The 24695-nt window shown below is 32.3% G+C and overlaps 1 protein-coding gene across 1 annotated transcript in view; it reads right to left on the bottom strand.

Moving 5' to 3' along the window:
- Positions 1 to 1249: 1249 nt before the first annotated feature.
- The window catches only part of LOC129235161 (calmodulin-regulated spectrin-associated protein 1-like), a 48940-nt gene continuing 25494 nt past the window's right edge, over positions 1250 to 24695 (bottom strand). The window contains exons 2-8 of the mRNA XM_054868853.1: positions 20033 to 22790; positions 16127 to 16254; positions 15445 to 15630; positions 12857 to 12978; positions 5071 to 5417; positions 4703 to 4866; positions 1250 to 1882 (exon numbers count right to left, since the gene is read on the bottom strand). Coding sequence (XP_054724828.1) covers positions 1747 to 1882; positions 4703 to 4866; positions 5071 to 5417; positions 12857 to 12978; positions 15445 to 15630; positions 16127 to 16254; positions 20033 to 22790 — 3841 coding nt within the window. The 3' untranslated portion in view covers positions 1250 to 1746. The remainder of the gene's footprint in view (positions 1883 to 4702; positions 4867 to 5070; positions 5418 to 12856; positions 12979 to 15444; positions 15631 to 16126; positions 16255 to 20032; positions 22791 to 24695) is intronic.

The following is a 24695-nucleotide window of genomic DNA, read 5'->3' as shown; positions in this document are numbered from 1 at the left end:
TAAATTGCAGTTTCGTTACTCACATGAGACAACTAGCTGATTGTGTCACACAGTGGTGTAGAAAGAAATTTTCTATGGGAGGTGTCTAGCCTAAAAACAGGAAACTCTTACATTTGTAGATGTAAATAGCATCAGTCATTTAATTTAATTTTCACATAGACAGTTATGCACACACAAAAGTGATTAGATGATGAACAACATCTTTGAAACAGAAAAGAGCGACTTAAATTTCCATTTCAAAAATTTCATTTTCAGCTTCACGTCTGAACCAGGGACCACCCATTTTATATGCCATTTTGTATCACTGGTTTCACATGAGTAACAAATCTGCAAATTTCAAGTTTCATGGTAAAGTCAAAGAATGTGTAAAAAGCTGCTGAAAAGATTTATTTGTTACTTGATTACAAAGCTCTTTAATTTGTAAACAAAAGTCCACAAGATTTTTAGACAGAACAAAACATTTATAGGGCATGCAACTTACAAAGTCTTAAAAAAACATTAAGAATTCATAGAAAGGTGAATATACAAATAATGTAAAATACAGAAGAAAAACATTTGATCATATACCATACCAGATGGTATCACAAAACGAATTAATTTAAAATGGCTGATACTGAGTTCGTTCGTCTAGAACAAATTCAAAATTGGAAGACAAAAACTTCTAATGACTGGGAAATCGACAGCTATTTTTACTTGGCTAGAGTAATACTTAAAATCATTTTTAAAAAGAACTATCACTTAAATAAGTGAAAGGATAAAGGTAATGAAATTAACTATAAACATAACTACCATATTGAATGGTAAATATATATGAAAATAAGATTAAACTATGGAAAAAAATCAGTTATAATAAGTTTTTCTCTGAATAAATACTACTGATCTCAATCTGTATGAAAAAAACATTTTGCAAAAAGTTGAATTGAACGAAAGCATGCAGAGATTCTAAGCATCATGCAATCGTGCACATATTTGCAAACTTAAAAATATTTATCACAGAAAACATGACTGAAAAGTTCTTATGACAAACAATTTTTTTGTTGAATTTCTACTAACTCATATTTTAAAGAAAACTTCATTATACTAGCCAATGATAGAAAAGCTACTTGAAAATTATAAGTTCTTGAAAGCAAGTAAAGTTGAATCTGCATAAGGCCACCTAGAGATACCTAAACTTGTCCTTTTAAAAATGGTGTCCTGGAATGTGGATATATGGTTTTTCGGCATAGGGATGCATATATGGAATGTTTATTTCAGATTTTTTTTTCTCAAAAAATTGATTAATTTTAATGTCAAATTATTAAACATTTTCAATGATTCAACAGATAACAATAACTACTATGTTTTGGCATAAATAAAAAAATAGAATTTTTTTTCACATTCTAAGTCAGTGAAGAAGTTATGGTAACATTTTAAAAGTACTTATAATACATCCAGAGGAACAGCAGCAACATTTTTCTTCTGTTAGGTGGAGTTAAATAAGTGAACTATCAACCAAGGAAAAGCGCACTGTACAAAGTATTTATAAAAGCAACACTAATATTTTACAAGTCAATCAATCAGTCCCCAGTCACCTTTTCACTCTAATAAATATAGCTCTACAATGTTTTAAATCACAGCCCTGCAATGGTTTGGTTGCTAGTGGAATGTTAACAGAAGTGAAACAACTTTACAGTGATTATTTACAGAACATTCAATTAACGCAAGGGACGGCCGCACTATCACGTTGGCACTTCGTGTAGTAGCTAGTTAATAGTAGTCTCTTTTGGGGGCCACTGTTGTCTTTTTACCCTGCCAGAGGCTGTTCTGAATTGTGAAGGCATCAATTGTTGCTGTCAAATGCTTTGTGTGTATCTGAGTAAATGACTTTCCACCAGAGTTATACCTAAAAAAACATTAGATTATTAACCAGAACTGTAAAAAAAAAAAAAAACAATTACATTATTTAAACATACAGAAGGCTCTCGGCCAATTTAAATAACCAGTAAAGTTTAACAGCTGGTAATTATACATTTCCGATACAAAAAAAAGAGAATCATCTTTCCAAACTTATTCATATTATCTGTGATTTTTTTTTTTTTTTTTGCATGAATATTAGACTGGTGTACAGGTAGAAATCTTGCAGTGCAGTAAACTCCGGACTATCCACTTAGTGGATAATCTCCGAGCCAAAACTTCCCTTATTCCCATGTTTAGGATGAAACTTATTTCTCTAATGTAGGATGATTTTTAGACCTTTTTTACTAAACACATATACTTTTTGACCTTAATAATTGCACAACCAGATAAGGTAGTTAGACAATTAAAGATCCTCAATGTTTTTCACTATTTCACTACAATTCCAAATTTTATCCTAAAGCCACATAATTCTTTCTATTCAGCAAAAATGAAAATTTTGTCTCATACATTCAGAATCAAGTAGTCGATTGACTTGGTGCAGAATATTTAGGATACATTTTTTGAACATTTATTAGTAGAATTCAATAAGCATATTTAACATAAAATTCCCCTTTTTTTTCAACTACTGCATTAAAATGAGATGTAAGATATGCTTTTACTGTAATTAAGTCATGAAGAACAGTACAAAAAAAAAAAAAAAAAAAAAAAAAAAAAAAAAAAAAAAAAAACCTCCAGTTGAAGGGGGGAAAATATTACACAGAATTTCAGGCATTACTACAAAAAATTTCTGATTACAATTACTAACAGGGCATCTGCTAAATTTAAAGTTTTCAAATTCATGACTTTCTATGATTTTCTATTACCTCCAATAGTAACTTTCCATAACTCACTGAATGCATGTTTTTCAGAAAAAATGCACATTTTTCATAAGAGTTGTATAAATCAGGGATTTGCCAACTTGCGGCCCATGCAAAGACCTATTCAAAATTTTTAAAACATTGGGAAAATCTTAGGAGATTCGAGACCTGAGCAATCATCTTTCTTGATGAGCCGAAGACTAAAGAGCAAACTGATCGAAAGAAAATGACTGAATGCAAACTTCGAGATAAAGGGGGAATTTTAGAGTTATAAGGCTTCAAGTTATTGGGAGTCAATTGCGTAACAAAGCAAAATATGGCATCATGAATTGTTTGGATTACAATACTGCATGTTCTTTGCTTTGAATGAAAATTATGACATTACAGAGTATGCACAGCTAAGCATATTTGTTTGTAACATGAATCATAATTTTGATATTGTAGGAGAACTTCTTGATTTGTGTTAACTAGCTTCAACTACAAAAGGGAACATTTTAAAATAATTTAACATTTAACTGAATTTAAGAAAGTAGTGAACAAAATAAGATAGTGTTCTCACAAATGGAGCACCTTACATGGTTAGCAGCATATAAGGTTTTGTTACACTGCTAAAAAAATTATTGGGAAGAAGAATTTTTAAGTAGAACTTTGTATTGTTCATCAAGAAACCTTTATGACAAGGACTAAAACTTGTCTTCTGTAGCTGTCCCTGTAGTGGGTTATTTCAACAAAATACAAAGTGTAGTTCGGGTGATGTTTGAGTTCTAAATAAGCAAGCTTTTTCTGTTCCGAGCTTCTCTACTACTTGGATTTACACAGAAAAAAATGCTATTTAAGTAAAACATATATAATCAGCTTTTAAATACATTTTTCAATTTTTTTGGTAAGTTGAAAAGAATTGAAAGTGGAGCACAGATTTTTTTTCCCAAAAGGTGGCACTTTTCCAAATATTTGATCACAAAATGTTTGACCAAAATGTCTAAATTAGTATTTTGAGAAAATAATGAATTGCAATCATTTGAGCAACGCTTTGCATATATATTTCTAAAATTTTCAAAGCAAAATGTAACGAGCTGTGCTAGTTTTATTACTAAACAACAATAATTGCAGCTTATGATTTTCAAATACTATTGCCTGAACATTCTTAAGTTTTTTGAGCAATTTTATTTCAAAATATCTTCATAAAATTAGGATAAATACTGGTGAAAATTAATGAAAAAATGACAATTTGTACGAGTGGTATTAGCTTGAAATAACTTGGATGCAAATGGATTAAAATTTTCAAGTGGGCGTTGCAAAATGATAAGTGTGCAACCTTTCAACACCGTATAAAATGGAAGAAGAGTTAAAAATAAAGTTTTATAAAAGCAGTTGCAATCGGATTTAATATAAGTAAAAGTAGGAACTTAAACATAAAAAACAGCTAAATGTATGTTTTAGTACTTAATACTCATTAAAAATAACATGTTTCTATGATTTTGGAACATTTTTTCCTGAAAGTCATGGTTTTCCATAATAATGATCGAAATACGTGACTTTCCAGGGGTGCGGTACTCGGTACAAATCAACTGCTAAAGGAGTTGCAAATATCACATGAGTAAATGTAGAATTAAATCCTACAGAGCACAAATGCATTACATTCAAAGCAATTCCACAACTTAAATGTTCCAGCAAATCAAGTACTTTTCATACCTTATTGCATCTAAATATGTTTTGTTTTGATTTTGAACCTATCCTACTGTTGTGTTTCCTACTTTTTTCCTTAAACAATTCCTACTTTTATTCCTCTGTTATTCAAAAATTGTTTTACAAACCCTGAATAATGACAGCTGTACTCTTGAAATCCCTTTGATTTTAATTATTTACAACACACATTTTTGCTTAAAATTATATCATGATTATGAATTTCTCAACTTAAAAGCTGTGGCAAAAAAATAAGTCTAAATTACTTGTAAAATCTGTCGAACATTTTCTCAGTAATTACTCTAGGACCAATTCCATACAGCTTGATCACTTCTTCTGTTTCAGGATTATAGGAATAAAGAGCACGAAATTGGCAACCAGCATCCCGAAAAAGGATTAGAAAATGCTTTCCTTCTGAACGTTCTATTTCCTAAGGAAGAAAAAAAATAAAAATTGAATAGGTCCATCACAACTTTATTTTTTTTAAGTTGTGAAAAACTGTGTACTTAGAAATATTTTTAAAAAATGGTTTTGTCATCAGGAGTCGTCTCCTTAAACAGATATGTTTGATTTTAAAATTCTTTTCATATAACTTTTCTTAAAACAAATCATCTCAAGAAAACTTTTTTCTTACCTCCACTACTTTCTTCTTCGTTTCTGAATTGACAGCACCAGCTAAAACAGTATTGACTGCATTTGTAACAATATTTCGATTTGATTTGGCTGAAGGTTTCACAAACAATTTAGGCCCAGAATACTCTGACGCCCAGGCAGAAGAGACAGTTGAGCTACTATCTGAAAGTCCATCACTTGGAGTACTTCGATTTCGAAAACTGTTTCCACCAAGTATGCCAGAGAGCAAGGGTCCTGGGGAAGAAGGATACGAAGTAGGCGAAATAGGTGAGGAGTGAGGGTAGTTGCGGGTTCGACAGGGAGATGGTGCATATCCATGTTCTGATGATACTTCATCTGGATAACCACCTGATCAGATAGAATAAAAATAGTCTAATTGTATTTTTCAAGTGAAAAACAACTCAACACATGCACATAGTTTTTTACTATTATTTTAACTATTACATAGTTTTCTGAAGAACTTTTAAAATAAAAACTACAATTTGTGCAAATGCAAGGAGGAGCAAGTGGGTGCAGCAGTACCTTGGTGTCCACATGGAGAAGCGAGGAGTGCCGTAAATTATTGATTGTACCAGCCGTTACAGTGGAAAATGAGTTTTTTCATAGAACAACTAGACAAGTCAGTTAAATTATATAAAAGTTTTAAATTCTGCAATTTAACTAGGTATTTATAGAATAATGATTACTTGATCGTTAAAGTATGAAATACAGCACTCAAACGTTCTTTAAAGTAGTTCTAGTTGCTATTAGTCAGTTTTGAACTGCTTATAGCTGCTTTGCAATGATGTGTACATGTGCACGTTTGAACACTTGCTTTTAGACCAGGAATTTCTACAGTGTATTTGTTACTTTTTTTAGCAATAATAAATTATATCATTTGCTTTTCCTTACTATTTATCAATTAATGATCCACAAAAAGATAAAACGTATTTTTTGAGAGGTTTTAGCCACTAATAATCAATTAATTTATAAAATAACTTTGAAATTATTTAGTTTTTACTTTAAAAGTCTACAATTAGTTGAATCATAGAGAAACTAGGTAAAATATGATTTTTTCCATCTATTATATAATTCAATGCACTTGTCAAATTATTTCATTAAATACCTATTTATTCTATGAAAAATCTGGATCATACACTTTAACAGTAATATATACCAAGGAGGATAGAAGGAAGGGAAGACACCCAACGTGGGGAAACGTGTAGCCAAAACCATAACCCGCTCTAACTGGTGCGGCAAAAAGTACCAAAAACATTCGGCTTTAAAGGGCTTTAACATTGGTATTTGCTCAGAAATGGTAGTGTAATGCTGTGTTTAGTGGTGAATATTTTCTATTCATTATTTCTTATCATGATTACATCTTTGATCCTGGATCTTTGACTACATTTGCTGAGCACATAGTGCATTATATTGCAGGGTTTGTTTGCAGAAAGCTGTCGCCGACACTAAAGTGCTTGTTACGTGCTGATGCTGTTATTACCACTGACTCCAATTTTTTAAAGTCTTTAATTTCCTTCAAAACTAGAGGTGGATTGGTGCATCCATCTGTTGTTGTGTTGAGTTCTGAATTGTAGAACTACAGAAATAATTTTAGCTATCAATATTATTATTAATTATATTTATTTATAAATTGCAAAATTTTGCATTTAGTAATAAAAACAATCATTTTAAATCTCCAATACAACATGTTGCAAAATAACGTAGTAAACATTTTTAAAACTCTAATTCTTTTAATAATAATAATAATAATAATAATAATAATAATAATAATATATATATATATATATATATATATATATATATATATATATATATATATATATTAAAAATTAGGTTTGGCACAGTTTTGCCTAAGCTAGGAAAAAAAAGGTAAAACTTCTAGCAAAAATACTTTTGCCCATATTCTATAAAGTGGTAAAACTAGACGAAGGGCTCCTACCACACTTTAGCCATAGAAAAGGGTAAAAGAGGACCATTTTCAATCAAAAAGGGGACCAAAGAGGACAGGGGCGTAGCTAAGGGGGGGGGGTTGGGGACAAACCCCCCCCCCCCCCCCCCCGAAACGTTAGTCTCAAAAAAAAAGAGAAAAAGAAGAGAGAAGAGAAAGAAAAAAAAAGAAGAAAAAGAAAAATTCCAAGCGATTTTTTTCTGACTAACAAAGGTCAAAAATCCACTTTGCTCCCCCCCCCCCCGATGCCATTGAAAATCTGCTCCATGTGTGACCCTCAAGCATAAAGACGCCTTTCTCTGCTGCGACATTTTTTTGATAATTGAGTGAAAGTTGACACTTCACTTTAGAAATGAGATTGATTTGTTAAATCCACGTATATGCAGCCTTTCTTTGTCATACATTCTGCAAATTGTTAAATATGTTTAATTTTATGAGCCGCGCAGTGGGAATATTGCATACAGTCGAATCTGTATATTTCGAATTTCACATTAAAGAAAAAATCGAGATAAAGAGGTTTTGAGATACGGGGGCAAGAAATTTTTTATGGAAATTTGAAATTTGATGGTGAAAATTTGAAATCAATACTAAAGACAATATTGAGCTCTTGATTAAAATTCCTCTTTATTAGTTTTGTTAGGTATTCATTCTATTATTACATTATTAAGTGCTTTATTGCGAGTTTAAGAAATCATTTCGACAGTAAAAGAAACTTTAAGCGTATCTTTTTCAAGAAAAAGTCTTTTATTGCTTTTTAGTCCCGGAATTTTTTTTTTTTTATTCATTATTTATCCTCTTGAGGTTAGCAATTGCTGCAAATCTAACTTGGCCAGTATTCTACGATTTTCCTTTTTTCATCACTTGAAAAAAAAACTTATACTTTCTTTTCACTCCTATCATTTCGGGTTTCTAAGGAGTCACAATTTTAAGAAAGAGAGCAACCAAAGAACAGTACTAATCCAGATAACAGAGCGAAATGGCTTTTAACTGGAATGACCTTTAACCATAAACTTGAAATGTTCATCTTGCATGTCAAACCTGTGAATATCACCACTTTACTCTTCTTCCAAGAAAGTGCGCGAAACGACTGTCCTTTGGTTAATCTTCCTGGAAAGCCTATTCGTGGAACGCATTTCTCCCTCTTTTCCACTGCCTCCTCAGCTCTTGAAGACAATTGCTCTGTTTCTGAGTTGAAGAAAATGTTTTTGTTTGCTGCTTTAAGATCATTGGGCTTCGAATCCGAAAATGATAGCATAACCAGAATTCGAGACGATAGAGTTTTTGTTGGTCTGGTCTCGTTTGTGTCATACGTCATAGTCAAAACGACATTTGCTAACCAGAGTATCCATTGCAATCACATTGATTTTTCAGCCAGTATTTACAGTGTATTCTTTTGTAAACGTGCAGTCTGTTTAAAATAGTACATTCTAAGTGAAAGTTGTTGCATAATGAAGCGAGCAAACCGATAACAAGCTTTTTTAAACCCAAAGAAAAAAAATAAAATGACGAAAAGTATTGCTCTAAAAAGAGAAAGTTAACGTCGTCTGAAGAAAACGAAGTACAGTCTGCAAAGCAGCATTAGTCCCATTGGATCCTTCTGAAGGTAATTTTATCTTAATTCAAAAGAAAAACTGCATAGCATTACATGAATAAAATGTTTAAAAACAAAATGAATCTATATTATTTCTGTTAGCTTGGTTCGCATTAAAAAGTAGAAAATAAAAAAGACTTCTGTTTATACTACTTGAAAATTGCTGTTGCTTTCTGAAATAGATATTTATGTAAATTCTAAAGCAGCTAATAAAATTAAAAATAAAGACTTGTGAGGAGAACAGATGGTATGCATTTGAGCAAATAACTTTCTACCGCCTATATTTCTTCCCTAACTTTTTTTATTCAAATTTTCTTAACTGCTTTAGAATTAGTATAAATGTAAATACATAAAAAGCAACATATAAATATAACGATATGAAAAGCATTTTCATTTTTTGCGGGTTATAATCCAAGAAGTCTTTTTTTATTTTATTTCATACTTTTAGTGCAAACCAAGTTGGTAAAAATAGTCTTTATAGTCTGACCACCGATGATATTGAAAGTCAAACCTCCAGTTTACAGGCGGAAATGGAAGTACCCATTAGCTTTCAGGGATGCGAGATTTTGTAGATGTGTGTTAGCCTCTAAATTAAGCAGTCACACTGAAATGAACAGAACACGCTCATCAGATAATTGATTTCCCACTGATTTGGATAGACTGCTTTTGACAAGACGTTGCTAGAAAATTTCACTTTAAATTAAATGGAGGGAAAAGAAAAAAAAGTTGAATTTTCCATAACATTAAAAAAAAAAAAAATCTTTTTGGTTTTGTTTTGTTTGACACAAGTATCTGAATTGGGGCACCCCATTCCAAAGTATGTAAGATTCCCCTCCCTCTTATTTTTTAATACTAAAAATTTATATATATATATATATATATATATATATATATATATATGTATATATATATATATATATAAAAGAAGTAACCCCCCCCCCCCCCCCGAAAGTCGGGTCTAGCTACGCCACTGAAAGAGGACCAGTTAGGAATAAAAAGAACGACCTTGGGAGGACCATTCATAGTTAAACCCAGGGAAGCATTAAAAGGCAAATTAGCTGCCTGCTGCTAAATAAGCGACGGAAATTTGTTAATTAACCATAATGATTTTTAATGATACACTTCCTTTATCACCTTCTGTAGAACTGAACTTTTTTTCATTGAATTATATTATTTACACAAACATTTGTATGGGGGGAGGTGGCGACAAACAAGCATGTATCTGACCATCTTATAGAGTAATTTTAATTGAAAAATAAATTTTCTACTAATTAACCAGTGAAAACTGGTTGATTATAAATAATCAGCTAAGTGATCGATGAATCAGTACATACCTAAAAACTGCTTAAGGTTTTCACGGCCGGCTTCAATACGAAGAGAGGACATTTACGGGCTTATTGGCTGTGGTCTAAATGAAGACAAAGAAACACCATACGTTTCGTCGAGCTCTGCGGCCGACATCATTGGTGGATGGATTTGAAGTGACTAATGGGTTGCTCAAGTTGTCAGGTATTTAAGTCAAGCTGCTGGTGGGTCCAGGTTCCTTATTGGATCCAACCCTTACTCACCGAGCGGAAAGAATCTACGAAGCCTCACATTTTAAGGAGGAGCACACCTTGAACAAGCATTTCCAGCTAATGGATTCACTACACAGGAAATTAGAAGAGCCCTTCATCCAAGGAGATTTCAAAGAAATTAAACAAAAAATTACCTAATCTATGGTGGCGTATGCTAAAATAACTTCAGATTACCAAAAATATCAAAATATTTACAAGATGCAAAAAGATTGAACTCGCAAACGCAGGAAGCAATTTTTCGTAATGCTGCATACCGAACACTCATTCAGAAAATTGCAACGATGAAATATTCTTGAAAAAAAAAAGAGCACAATTTAATTATTTACGACCGATTTCAAGCACAAAAAAACTTCCTCATTTTTTTCAACGTTTAAAAACTGTCAAGGTCCCCCCCCCCCAAGTACTTCAAAATTAAATTTTTATTTCAAGCACTTTTCCAAGGTTTTTCAAGGGCGTACGAACCCTGGAGCAATATCGGTAGTAATCTGCTTTGATCTGACGTCATAACTCCTCTCTCGAACCTCTTTGCTAGATTTCTATGCTGCAGTGGTTGATGAAAGAAGAGTATTGACATCAATTTGAAGCGAGAAATAATACAGGAAAGTCAGGTGCAATAGAAAAATGCGCTGTGACTGCGTGTTTGGGCGCAACAGACATCAGCACAGAGAATCTTTTAAAGTAATGTGAGAGCTTTTAACATCTAATTTTTAAGTAAAAACAACATAAAAGCGGACTAATTAAACCAAAATGTTAAAAAGTGGTCTAAAGCGGACTTTACCCTAAAAAACGGACTTTGGCAGGAAAAGCGGACCATTTGAGAGCCCTGCAGATGTGCTTTATTTATGGGGATTGGATGTTATTAGTTTAATATTATAGTAATATTAACTGTATTCTAATAATTTTCATGTTTTATGCCTAAAATATTATATTACATCAGTGAAACAGTAATCCACATCTTAAGTTTGTACTGTTTCAGTAAAATGCTTTTCTAATTAATACTTTGAATGCAGAACGAAAGGAAGGAGAGAGTAAATAATAATAAAATAACTCACTGACTTTGGTTTAAACTATTAAACTGTCCCAAACTATTAAATGAGAAATTCTTATCTTTTAGTTCATTTTTGGCGGATAAGTAGTGCAAATTTCGCAATGCCATGAGAGAAAAAAAAAAAAAGAAGTAAACCATGATTGTATCAAGTGTGAAACATAAATATGAAAAAATGTATAACTCTAATAATACTAAATAATATATTTGTTATTGAAAATTACTCATGAAATAGTTCAAGCACATTTAAATTCAATTGAATTTTGTAAAGCAGGACTATTTTTAACATTGCTTTATGATAGTCAAGTTTTAAAACAGTACCTATTTCCCCTAACATTACTTTAAATTGCTTTAAATATAAACTTATATTAATGAAAAACCTAGTTAAGTCTCAATTGTCTAATTTGATTCAAGTTTCAATTAAATTACATACAAAATTATATTGTTCTTTTGAAATTTTTTATAACTGGCAATTTTTTAGTTTTTGTAGGTTTTTGCTACTTTTTCTAGCAAAAATAACCTTTTGCTGACAGAACAACCAATCCTATCAAAAAAGGCATATGGCTCAATGTTCAAATCCATTTGCAGTGGTGTGATGTTTTACGCAATACATTTGCGCTTTATTTCCGGAATTTTAAACTTTGGCTTTTAATTGTGATTTACAAATCCTGGTTTTTTGAATACAGATAAACTTAATAAAGTTGCTACTTAATATTATGATACACAATGATTCATTACATTCGAATATATTACAGCTTAAAAGTCAAACTTTAAAATCCCAGAAATAAAGAGAACATATATCGTAACAATTTCTCATTTACGCAAATAGCTTGAGCAACATATAAATCGTGAACTAATAGGCAGATTTTTTTTAACAAAACTTTTTGAAGGGAGCTCTTTACGAAGGAAATGCAATAGAAAAATTATTTAAATTCTTGTCTTTTTTTAAGAGTATTTTTTGAGAAATCAAAGTTTTTGTTCTACATTTGTTTTACTTTCAATATATCAAAATTTATTGTGCATAATAAAAATATTTTCTGTATTTTGTGCATTCTGTAGTTCTTTCAAACAATGTTCAAAATTTAAGATCAAATGAATCATCATTTTAAAGTATAATTTATATGTTACATGTTTATACACTATTTAAAGATTCTGCCTAATTCTTACTAAACATTTATTAGACATACTTTTTCATTAAGTGCATTTAAGCTTCTGAAATCAGTGGTAATGAGGAGAAATGACTCTACATTCCAAAAATGCATTCACTAGCAACAAAAACAAATAAAAATAAGAACCCTTGCCCACCTTAAATATAGTTTTTACATTGTTGTATGTGATAAGTAAAGCATATTTTGCGCTCTGAAAATAAAAATTATGAAAGTGCGACACATTTCTTCCTCTTTATAAACGTTTTCCCTAGTGTTCCACATTGGATACCAATGCTTTTCCCCTCCCCTTACCCGCCTCTGTCCGTGGCGTCAAGTGCGTGCCGCAAGTTTGCAGCTTTCGTAGTCTCCCTCCCCTTTCTTCTATCCTCCTTGACATATACATGTATAATGAAAAGATTACTGAATGCATGAGTTACTTGATTGAACATAATAGGAAAGAAAAATTGCTATATCTTACCAGATAAATTAAACTGCGAACCCCTATTAACAGGAGAATCCAAAGAAGAGGGAGATGATAGGGTCTGGCTTCGACTGTTGGACTGCCCACTCCTCTGCCTAGGTCGTGTGACTGATGCTGACCTTCAGTGAGAATTACAGAATCAGTAATTCAAAATTTATAATGAATATTGGCAATAAAATTGTTTCACACTTAATATATATCTAGTCTTGGGAAATATTATTAGGACAAGCAAAAAATCATCTTAAAATAAGTTTTACTTTGATTTTTTAATTGCATTCATGATATTTTTTAAAAGAGAGATTTCATTCAAGAGCATGGGTTTTTATGATTTGAAACGCTTGCTACTTGTAAAATTATACCAGAGTTCATACTCTATTTGGATAGAAAAATTCCACGATTTTTCCATTCCTTTTCCTCATAAAAATTTTCACGACCTTGTTGCATAAAAAAAACAGTACGATTTTATATCAAACCAGTCAATTTTTGGAAATGAGCATTAGCAAAACTTCTACATGAATGCCACTACCTCATTGAAGCACTTACTTGTGATTAAAAAAAAAAAAAACAGTGTTCACCTAAGAAACTAAACTATTCTTCTTTGTCTTCATTATATAAATCTAAGTAAAGTGAAAATACAGTGAATGGAATGGAATGATGCTTAAATGTTTAATAATTTTTCTATAAACAGGCAGAATGATAATGAATAGGACAAAGGTTGGATGAGTCATTACTAAGTTTCAATAAAGTTGCTTCAAAAAATGCCTTTTAGTGTCAACAGTTCCTTTAATCATCCTAATAACTTGACAGTATTTTGGTTCTTTAAAGTTAAAAAAAAAAAAAAAATTAGTAGTGAATAAATCTTCTAATTCAAATGTATTTGTTCACTAATTTGCACATTTTCAAGTGCATATATATATAGGTTCAGTAATTCCAGAACATAGTTCTTGACTCCTGATATTGAATGTAGCAGTGGGTCACATGGATTAATTTTGTGGGCCATATGTTGGGCACTGCTGTTTTAGAGAATAGAATTCCTCGCATTCTCTATTCTATCATCTGACTAAAGATTTTTGTTTTCTAAAACCTTCAACAAACTAAGATATAAACTCTGGTAAATTTAATAATAAAATTTTTAAGAGAGCTGGAAACAAACTCAGATGCAATTGAATTGCTTTTGAGTAAGCGTGGCAAAATGTAGAATGTAAAAGTTCGCTACTACAGAATATAAAATAAAAGAAGTGTTGAAAATAATGGTAAATTCAAAATGAGTGATGTCCAAGCAGTAAAATCACGTTGTAAAATAAGACGGGCGGCTGCTACAGAAGTTGACGCTGTGAGATTTCAAATTTCAGTTTTGTTTTTGAGATTATTCAATTTTTCAGTTTTAATAGCTTTTATGCACTGTTACATCACTCAAGATTTTTAATGCTCTTTTAGCTAACTGTTACTTTATTTTTGCCCAGGACATTTTTCCATAACTTCAAATAAATTTCCATGACTTTGAAGGGAAATTTTAATTTTCCATGACTTTTTCAGGTCTGAAATTTGCTTATTTTTTCCCATGACTTTCCGGGATTTCCATGACCCGTACGAACCCTGTTATACAAACAGGCATTTCTTTTGAAATTCCAACAAAAATTTGTACATAATAGTGAAAAGAAGAGACCACTATATAGCTTCAAGTGTTTTCTAAAAATGAATTTGAATCACTTTTCTACAGTGCTACTAATATTGAGTTAGAGTGGAGGGTGATCATTGAAATATTTCCAATAGAATATTCACTAATATCTCAATTAACATTAAAAATTTTATCTATGAAGAAACATGAGCACTTTGAAGTTCAAAACAGTGACAGCGATCATTAAAATATAAATCATTTCTGTTAAAATGAAGAAACTGAACATAAAAGATAAAATTTGTAAGCAAATTTAGGAAAAATAAAGGCAAAAAATGAGTCATAAATTTAAAAAAAAAAAAAAAAAAAAAAAAACACTCATCCAACATTTTTCAAACTGGTCTCTAAACCTTTCTGGAGCTAAAAGAAACAGAAATTTTCAGTGAAATCAGCCAGGTAGTTCTAGAGTTTTGGGCGTTCAAACACACAGATGCTCTTTGGAGACTTCCTTTTATACAATGTAGAGATGTGGAGGTGAAAACAAGGAAAGAAAATATGTTTCAAAAGTGTTTTTATAAAAGAAACTGAACATGTAGAGTACACATTCACTGTGAGTGGATTTGCTTATGCATTTAAATGTGAAAAAAAGCTACAAAATTAGTCTAATGACCGACGAGATGGAAAGGCAAACATTGGGTTTAGAGGTAGAAATGAACCTCTTTATTAGTTTTCAGGTATGCCAGCTGTTGCAGATGAGTGTTAGCCTCTAAATTAAGCAGTGTGACATTGAAATTAATGGAGTATGCACATCAAATTTTTACTTTTACCCCTTATTCAGATAGACTTGTCTTAACTGGATGTTTGCCAATTCCATATCATCTGTGGGTAGACTAACTATATTTTAAATGTGAAGATTAGGCAGCTGACTGAGCTCTTGCCTAAATATACACTAATAGAAATCGGCCCTTACCTTGACTTAGACCTTGTCATTGTGGCACCCCTACTAGCAGCAGTTCTTTCTTCTCTGCCCCGCGTATGGCCTCCTGAAGTAGCATCTTCCTCTTCTTGAGCTTTTCGTTGACGATATTGTTCCAAAATTAATTGCCTTCTTAGTTTCTCTTCCTCTTTCTTCTTCTCTTGCTGTTCTCGTTTTAACCTACATTTTGTTAAAATTATATTATTGAAAATAAAAAATATTATCATATATTTTTATACATACAACATACAACTGAACTCTTATGAATGCATTCATTTACAGTAAAAGTCCTCTAATGCAGATACTAACGGGACAACTTTTTTTGTTTGCAATAGAGAGGATAGGGGTTTAATAATGTCATTTGCCTTGGAATGGAGGAATTAAAAATTGTCTGCACAAGACGGGTGTCCATTAGAAGGGGTTTTACTGTATATAGAAAAAGTCAAAATCCAGACAATTGTCCCTTTCAGGGTTTCAAGTGCTCGAAAGTTGCAACTATAGCACTGCCTAAAATCACCCTAGAAGGTTACATATGGTCAAAACAGTTCAGATAGGAAAGTGAGCAAAACCCCTCTTAACAAAACATTTTAAACTGAGTGTGCTTGCCAGCTTTTAAAGCTACCTCAAATAATTTAACAAATTCAAATATTTTCAATGTTTCAAGACTCAACAATACCTTTCCTCATCTCTCTTTTTTAAATATTCTTGCTGTTGTTCATTCTTTTTCTTTTCCTGCTCCGCTCTTCTACGTAAGGACATCATCATTATCATTTCTTTTCTTCTAGTCATTTCAAGCTCTTTGTCCTAAAATACAAATTTCCAATTCAAGATTTTGATGATAAAACAATCAATATGTCTATTTCCTAAAACGTTTACAAGTAAAAAACCAACTGCATAATTGGGAGTGATTCATTATTTGAAAATTTGTATAGGAGGCACTTCTCTTTCAGAGGGAGTGAGGTTCAAGCAGATATAGCTTCAGATAAATGGCAAACCATCTGCAGCCTTTCACTTTTTCAAAAAAAAATAAATAAATAAATAATGATGATCAACTGAATCTAGATAAATATACCCATTCTAACTTAATAAGTGAAAAAATATTTTAAGACATTCCTTTTTGTTTCTTCCCCTTTTCTTGCACTAATATCAAACCTTTCTAAGTCACTGCAACTCCTTTTTTTTACTTTCTTCTATATCTAATATATAGAAGAAAGTATTGGATGTTTAAGCAAAAACTACCGCATGAAATCAAACAAAATTTGATACAAATATTTGCCCCTATGTGAACTTGTGCCCATGGGTTTTTGGCGTGAATTCCTCCAAGGAGGGTGGAGCAATGGGACGTTTCTTGAGTTAAATGCCTGCTATTCCCCAAAAAGTAACTAGCGGAATCAAACAAAATTTGGTCTGTATGTTGCCCCTTAAATGTATAGGTGCTGATTCAATTTTGGTGTCAATAGCTCAAACGGGGGATGAGATATAGAATGTTTTTTGTCGTCAATTGTGACTGCTATATCTCAAGAAATAATGAACAGAAGCAAACAAAAATTTATCGACAAGTACTCCTTAGCGGGTATGAGAGCTGATTCTATTTTGGAGCCAATAGCTGAAAAGGGAGTGGCGCAATTGAACGTTGGTTCTATTTCATTGCGAGCGCCATATCTCAAGAAGTGATGCTACGTTCTGGATGAGATTTGGAAGAAATGTGAACCCATGTGTAAACAGGTGTTGGTTCAATTTTGGGGCCAATCGCTCCAAGAGGGGCTTTTTTTTTTTTTTTTTGTGGGAATAAAACTTTATTAATGCAGCAATAAGAAAGATAAATCGTAATAGACTGTCGTCTGCATATTTTGTGTGATTTTAATTGTTGGGAAATGATCAGAAATATTATCTCAATGATTTAAAAATTTTAACTATTGACATCTTATGTTTGTTAACAAATAAAATATTTGTAATTAATTTATGCAAGGCTTTTAAAATAACATTCAATTTTCGCTCTTTGCTTTGCTTTTGCAATAACTTGGACATTGGGGTGGTCATCAAGTTTTTGAGTGTGTAATTTTGTTTTTGTTGGAAATATTGCTTCCTTGTCAAGCATGGGGAGGGATCAGAGTTCATAAGAAAGATATAGAAGAAAGTTTCATGATGGCCACAACATACTAGTTATATCTGCACTACTTACTGATTTTTAAATCTACACTACTAGCTGAAACCTAATTTTTATATCTGCAGGGTTAAACAAATGACTAGACAAGTTTTGTTTGGAAAAATTATCCTCCCCTATATGTTTTTGGTGTAACCTAGCTGGATCTGTTTCAGTTAGTCTATTTGTACAATTTGCTCGTGTATATGTGTAATCCATTTGCAATAACGAGCAATCCTTTTTTAGCTTTTGCATATATTTTTTACACACAGTTAATACTTTCAGCTAAACTTTAAATGTAGGTAAGTGTTATTGATTTTTTTTTCGAAGTTATTGCATACACTTACAACGTCTTTTACCTATTTTGTAGATTATCTGCGAAATTCGAGTATACCCAGTTACTGTGACACCCTATTCCAAAGATAATCGATATTTAAGTATAATAATAGTAAAAGAAAGGTTAAACTGCATGTAAGTTGTTCAACTTTATGTTGATTTCTGCTCTATTCTGTTTCTGTCTTCTCACAGTAGCTTGAATTTACTGATGCTTCAATTTTAAAACATTAGTAGGGGAATGTGGGGCAAAGTGAAATGGTTAAAATGACTAAATTTTTTTTCATAATGAACAAATCGGAAATTTGTTTTGAAAATTACAGTACATTAAGAAAGAACATTGTATTTTATGATAAAATTTGTGTGGAAACCGTACTTTTTACTTTTGGCAGTAAATTTGAGTCTTCAAAAAAAAGAAGTAAAAAAATTTCACTTGTTTTTTCATGGGGCAAAGTGAAAAGTAAAATACTTTTCTAATGAAATATTTTCTGTTCAATAATAAAACATATTTTTAATCAAAAGAATCAGTAAATAAAAGGTTGAATGTTTAAAGGAAAAGATAATGAAGCAATAAACGAATAATTAAATCAATAAATTAATTAATATATGAAGGAAAAAAATGAGCGAGTAAAAGAATGAATGAATAAGAAAATAAGTGAATGAATGAATAAATAAGTGAATTACTAATTGAAAGAATGCAAATAATTTAATTCATTAATAAAAACGCAAGTGATTTGTAATAAGTGATTGAGTAAGTAATTGAAACAAACTATTTCACAATGCCCCATCCACTTTGCGCCGTTTGTACTTTTAAAAGTGAGTAAGCTAGCCTCCACATTGCTGAGAGTTGCAGATAAATTTGGCTAGTGAATTGCTGCTATACAGTGATACAGAAAATTCTGCTACTGAAATGTTAGATCTTTCCAATAGTCTCAAATGAATTACTCTTTTTTAACCAATCTTAAGTCAAATGATAATTTTTACATAGTACTTACAGAGAAAAAACTGCCAAATATAGGGTTAAATTAATAGAAAAATGCATTCTTCTAAATATGTACATATTTAGACCTTACCTTTTTTAATATAAAGAGAAAAATAATGCAGATGGAGTTTGTGAATTGCTACTAAAGTGATACCGAAAAATCTGTTTCTGGAGCTAGAGCTAAAGTGAAATGTTTCCAATTGAGAAAATAAATTTTCCTTCTTTAACCAATCTTACACCCAAAGATAAATTGTTTCAAACCACTTGTTCTTTTGACGAGTCCACCCAAATATTTTTTCCAACTACAGCACTCAGCGGATTACACAGCAAACAGGAATTTTTCAAAGAAGCCTGGGGGGGGGGGGGGAATCCAGGAACAAAGGTTCAAAAGTCTCATACTCCAACACGCATCCAAAGATATTCTTATTTGATCTTGCAAATTGTCGGGAATAAAAAACATTAAAGAGTACAAGAATGAATGCATTTACTTTTCTCATAACTGAAAATAAAAACAGTGAGGCAAAATCATCTTTATAGAACAATTTATGCTCACATATGGTTCAATTTCAGAGGGGAAGAAAGAGAAAATAAATTAAAATTTTTCCTTTACTAAGTCTAAAGTTATTGTTACCATTGCATGGAACTATTTTACGTATGACATACATAGGATTATAATCAATCAAAAAATTCAAGGGTTATGAGTTGGGTTCGGACTCTCCCTTTGTGTGCGCCAATGACAGCACTGTATATCTCCAGTTCAGAGTAACAGTAAGACATCTCATCCCAGGAATAACAGTAAAATATTCTATTGTTGCTTTGAGGGCAACAATAAATAAAAATTAAGTGAAAAAAATTCTGATTTTGTTCCAATTCCATCAGAAAATCTTTGCAGATTAAAATTCTCCTTCACAAAATTAAATATATTTTTCTATTGTCTGCTGCATCCTATGTTGGGCAAAAAATAAAGCATCGACAGAAACTTCTGGGACTTTAAATTTGTTTAAAAAATATTAATATTCCAAGTATTCTGTATTTTCCTGAATGTATGCACCCTGATTAGAGATGTATTAAAATCTATTTTTGTATAATTGTCTAATTTACAGAACAAAAAGGCTGTTACTCACAGGATCATTTTCAACAGGTCCAGGACCCACGACAAAGCCAACACTAGAATTTGGCGGAGGGCAAGAATGTGATGTTTCACTGCTCTGTTCAGAGGTTTCAGATGCACATTCATCTTGTTTAGCATTTTCCAGTTCGCCAGTATTATCTTCAGAACTATTTTTATCCCACCGTTTCCTGAAACAGGTTTCTGTGTTTGGATTAGAGTGAGATTGTTCATTACAAGATTCTGCTTTACGGGACTCATTATCTATTTTCTTTTGTTGATTACGAGCTTTGAGATGCTTTGGCTTTAATTTTGGCTTGGGTTTACGGGGTTCTTCTTCAAAAGAAATGTAAAATCCTTTATCTTTTGGCTGATTTTCATTCTCAGTATTAGTTTTTGACTCTGTTTGTTCTTGCATTTCAGGCTGTTCTTCAGGTAGAGACTGACCAAAAGAAGGATTTTGTTTATAATTGGGGGAAGTTGGTGAAGCTACTTTAGATTTATTTACCCTAAAAGTTTTACCAAGAACAGGCCTATTAGGTGGGGAATGCTGTAATTCTGAATTACGAACATGACGCCCAAATTCATCAGTTGAAACTTCTAAAGCATTGTTCCTGTGATTCATTATGTCAGATGCAGAATTTGAAGGATAAATATCAAATTGGTTAGCAGAGGGACTGTGGGTAATTGTGCGAGGATAATTATCAGGCACATCAGCAAGATAAGGTTCAGAAGGATTGCGATGCAAATGAAAGCCTCTCGAGTCAGAACGATTTAAGCCTTGACTCATACTTCTAGTAAAAGTATTTTGCATAACTGGATAGTTTGTTTGTTGAAAATTAGAATAAGGATATTGTCCTTGAGCATGGATATTGTTTGTTTGAGGCTCATTTGAATAGTAAGAACTTGATGGGTAATAATTATTATAGTTGGAAGATGGCATATTCTGTGGATGAAGCGAAAAGCCCTGATTAAATGGAACATTGTCATACATTTGAGATGACATATTCATAGGTTGTCCATACATCATTTGTGGATCTACAGAGGAGGATCTAACAGAATGTGATGATTGTTGCCACATTGGAATATTTTGATGTTGAGGTTGTTGCTGCTGCTGCTGAGGGAAACCTCCAAAAGGAATAACTGGTTGACCCCAATGTCCACGACTTCCAATGTGAGGAGCAATTTCGGGCATCACATTTTGAGAATACATGGGAGAATTATTCTGAAATGAGTTTACTGGTTCAGCCCATTTGCTTGGAATTTTGTTCTGGGAGTTAATATTTTGGTCATGAGGAAAATGTGACTGAATATCATTTTGAGGAGGAGTATTGTTTTTTAGAAGTTTTTGTATCATCTCTTGCTGTTCCGTTAATCGGGAAATATCAAACTGTAAGTCTGATAAGCTAGAATTTAGCTGTTCAATTGACATTTGAATATCATCAGATGGTATTTCATTTTCAAAATCTTCAGCATTTTTCCTTTCCAGCCACTTTCTTCGAACTGTATCCAATTCATCAGAAAGATCTTCGACAGAAAATTGGCGATTTTTGCTGTAAAAATCATCCCTGTTTAGTGCACTAGAGCTTCCACCTTTAACAGCTTGCATAAAAGCTGCTTTACCCATTTTTTCTCTTTGCTTTTTAGATAATTTTTCAAGCAGAGCTTTTTCATGTTCAATTCTCTTTCTTTTTTCTTCTAACTTTAATCGGATATCATGCATTTGAGCAGCTACAGAGGAATCTGTAACAGACTGGTTCTTATTGTCATTGCATTTTATCCAGTCTGAAGAATTAGCATGGCTAGATGTAGGACTATTTCCATCCATAGATGGATGAGACTTATTGATATGTAAGTAACCAGGTCTAGTAGGCTTTTTATAAGTTCCTAGATCACTTTCGTGGTCTTGGTGCATGTAAACAATATTTATGGCTGAACCAGAATTATTCTTTTGCTTTGACAAATTAGCAAAACTCATAACTCCTCCCTGATTTTCTCCTTTTTGTTCATCTGAAACCTGGTATATCCCATTTTCTGAATCAACATTCTCTTTATTCCATTCAGACTGTGAAAACAAATCTTTTGGCTTTTTCCACGTAAGGCTACCTGATAGAGATTTATTTTGATTTTCAATGTCAGAAGGAGTCCACTTTCCACAGTCTGTACTGTATCTTCTTGAAGATGCAGTACTAGTGCCTGAGTTATCAGCAAAAGAATGCGAAGACTCATGAAAAGAGTTCCGATTTCTGCGTGGTTCTCGAGTGAAAGTTCGAGGGGAATAATGTTCATGTGAAACAGACTGCACTTGGTAAAGATTACTATCACAATCATTATTTTGCTTATTTGTTAATTTTTTATCCTGCGACAAATGCAAATCTGATTGGCTTCTTTGACAGGAGTACCCTCTACCAGAAACAACATTCTGTTTGCTAGGAGATAACTGATGAATTTCATAGGAAGATGGCGACCTTTGTAAATTTGTCTTTGGAGGTTGTTCACGGGGTTCAGCCCATTTCTCTCCAGTGAATTCATTATTTTCACTTAGAGATTCTAAATGTCCTGGAGATGCAATGTCTTGGAAAGGTTTCTCAGAATGAAAGACTTGATAGTGTCCCTGAGCGTGTGGTAATGCTCTCTGGCTAGGGTCATTCACACCAGAGTGCTTCGTCACTCGTCGATTGTCTTCTTGATCAAGTAAATTACATTGAGATTGGGATTGGGAATGCCTGGACGAAAAATAACTTGCTAGTTCCTCATCTTCTTCTGCATGTAATCTAAATTGAAAAAAAAAAAATATATATATATATATATACAAGGACATTATCAGTCATCATATGTACTAAGTCAACCCTTCTCCCAGGAAAATTAGAGACCCACACCAAACTACTACTAGTTGACTTCTACTTCAAAAGAAAAGGGGGGTGGGGGAGGAGACACTTTTTTAAATGGGCAAATGAGTCCAACTCCAACCAGGGTGTAACAATGTTCATTTCTGACATCCATGGGTAAAAAATATACTAATGTGCTATTTGAAAAACAAAAAGTGGAGCCAATTCAAATGAAATTAAAGATGCGTGCTTTTTTCTGAATAAAAAGGATTGGCTCATTTCTTGAAAATGAACATTTAAAACAAATCAAAGTGAAATGAGGCAGAAACAGCAAAGGAATGTAAATGCCGAGATTGAAAATTCAGAGATTACCATTACAGATGGTAGGTGAACCTCTCCTCTGTTTTGGGGCAAGAGATAGTACTAGTAGCCCTTGGAGGGACTGCTAAGCAGCATGATTTAAAAAAATTATTCAATGAAGGCCTACCTAGGACCGGAATGTTAAACATGCTTTACTCAAAACTTGAAAGCGTTCACTTGAATCCCATTGCTTTTTACTGTCTCAAATATAATGAATATGCTCAAAATAGGTAATGTAGAATTTTACACTTGTGTATTAGGGTGGGTCGAAAAAAAAATCGAAATTCTGCGGAGCACTTAGTCTTAATGCAGAAAATTTGTGACTGCCTAATACTAATAACAAAAAGTTAGTTTCATAACTCTGAGTTAATGTCTTTCGCTCTGGCAAGAGATTGGAATTTTAGAGATCTTTGGAAATCATTTAAGAAAATATTTTCAAAATATTTTAAATTCTGCAGGGCCTCAGTCAGCAAATTTTGTAACGAACACAAATTATTATGCAAAATGTCATGCTTCTAGGTTAACCTCCTTGTAGAGGGTGGAGATTAAAAATCTACAATGTTTAATTGTAATCTAATTGCATGTAAGAAAAAGGTCAATTAGAAACCAAAGTATTTAGATGGTTAAAAAAACTCTCTGATAAATATGTAAGAGAGCAGAACTGCATGTAGTATATTAGATTTCTATTCATGGAGGAAAAAATTGCAAAATGATTGTTTTTGAACTGAAAAGCAGGCATATTGCTGCATGACTTTGAAATAGCAAAAATAAACTTGTCCCTTTTCTTCTGGCCCCATACTAAATTTGATGCCTGCAAAACTAATTTGACAATGCTTTTGACAGCAGAGCAGCCGTAATTAACTCACAGGCATGAAATGTTACGTAGTAGTTTGTGTTAGGAAGTTACAAAATAAACTAAACGTTCTGCGGAATTTAAGATAAATACTGAATATTCTCTTCAATTTTTTTTTCTAAAAAACTCTTAAGTATTTTGCTAGAGCAGACGACTTTAACTCAGAGTCATAAAACTTAGCATAGTTAATTATTGTTAGGGAGAAACAAATTTTCTGCACAAAGGCTTAGTGCGGAGTAGGATTTTGTATTTTTCGGTTTACTCTATTGTGTCTGAAGAGGCTTGAATTTTAGGATCATAATTTTTGTAAAGGGTTTGTTTTAGAGATTACAATGTTACTTATCTCCTTGGATGTTTTAAAGTTAATTACACTATGGATTTGCTAGTTGATTTTATGTTGCCTTATTTCATTTTTTTCAAATTTACTCTGATTTTAATGCAGTGAATAATACAAAAAAAAAAAAAAAAAATCAATCATTAATTTTGTTTTTTATTAGGATTACCATTTCAATATCATGAAGAATCAGGATTGGCATTGCATCATGATGCAGAAATTTGTACATTAAACCAAACCCAGTGGCACGAGAGCTCATGGAAGCCAAGGCTTACAGTGCCTATCTTAGTTTTCCTGACCTCTG

The sequence above is a fragment of the Uloborus diversus genome, chromosome 1 (assembly GCF_026930045.1).
Source record: "Uloborus diversus isolate 005 chromosome 1, Udiv.v.3.1, whole genome shotgun sequence".
NCBI classification, from domain to species: Eukaryota; Metazoa; Arthropoda; class Arachnida; order Araneae; family Uloboridae; genus Uloborus; species Uloborus diversus.
This window is presented reverse-complemented; position numbering and strand designations above follow the sequence as displayed.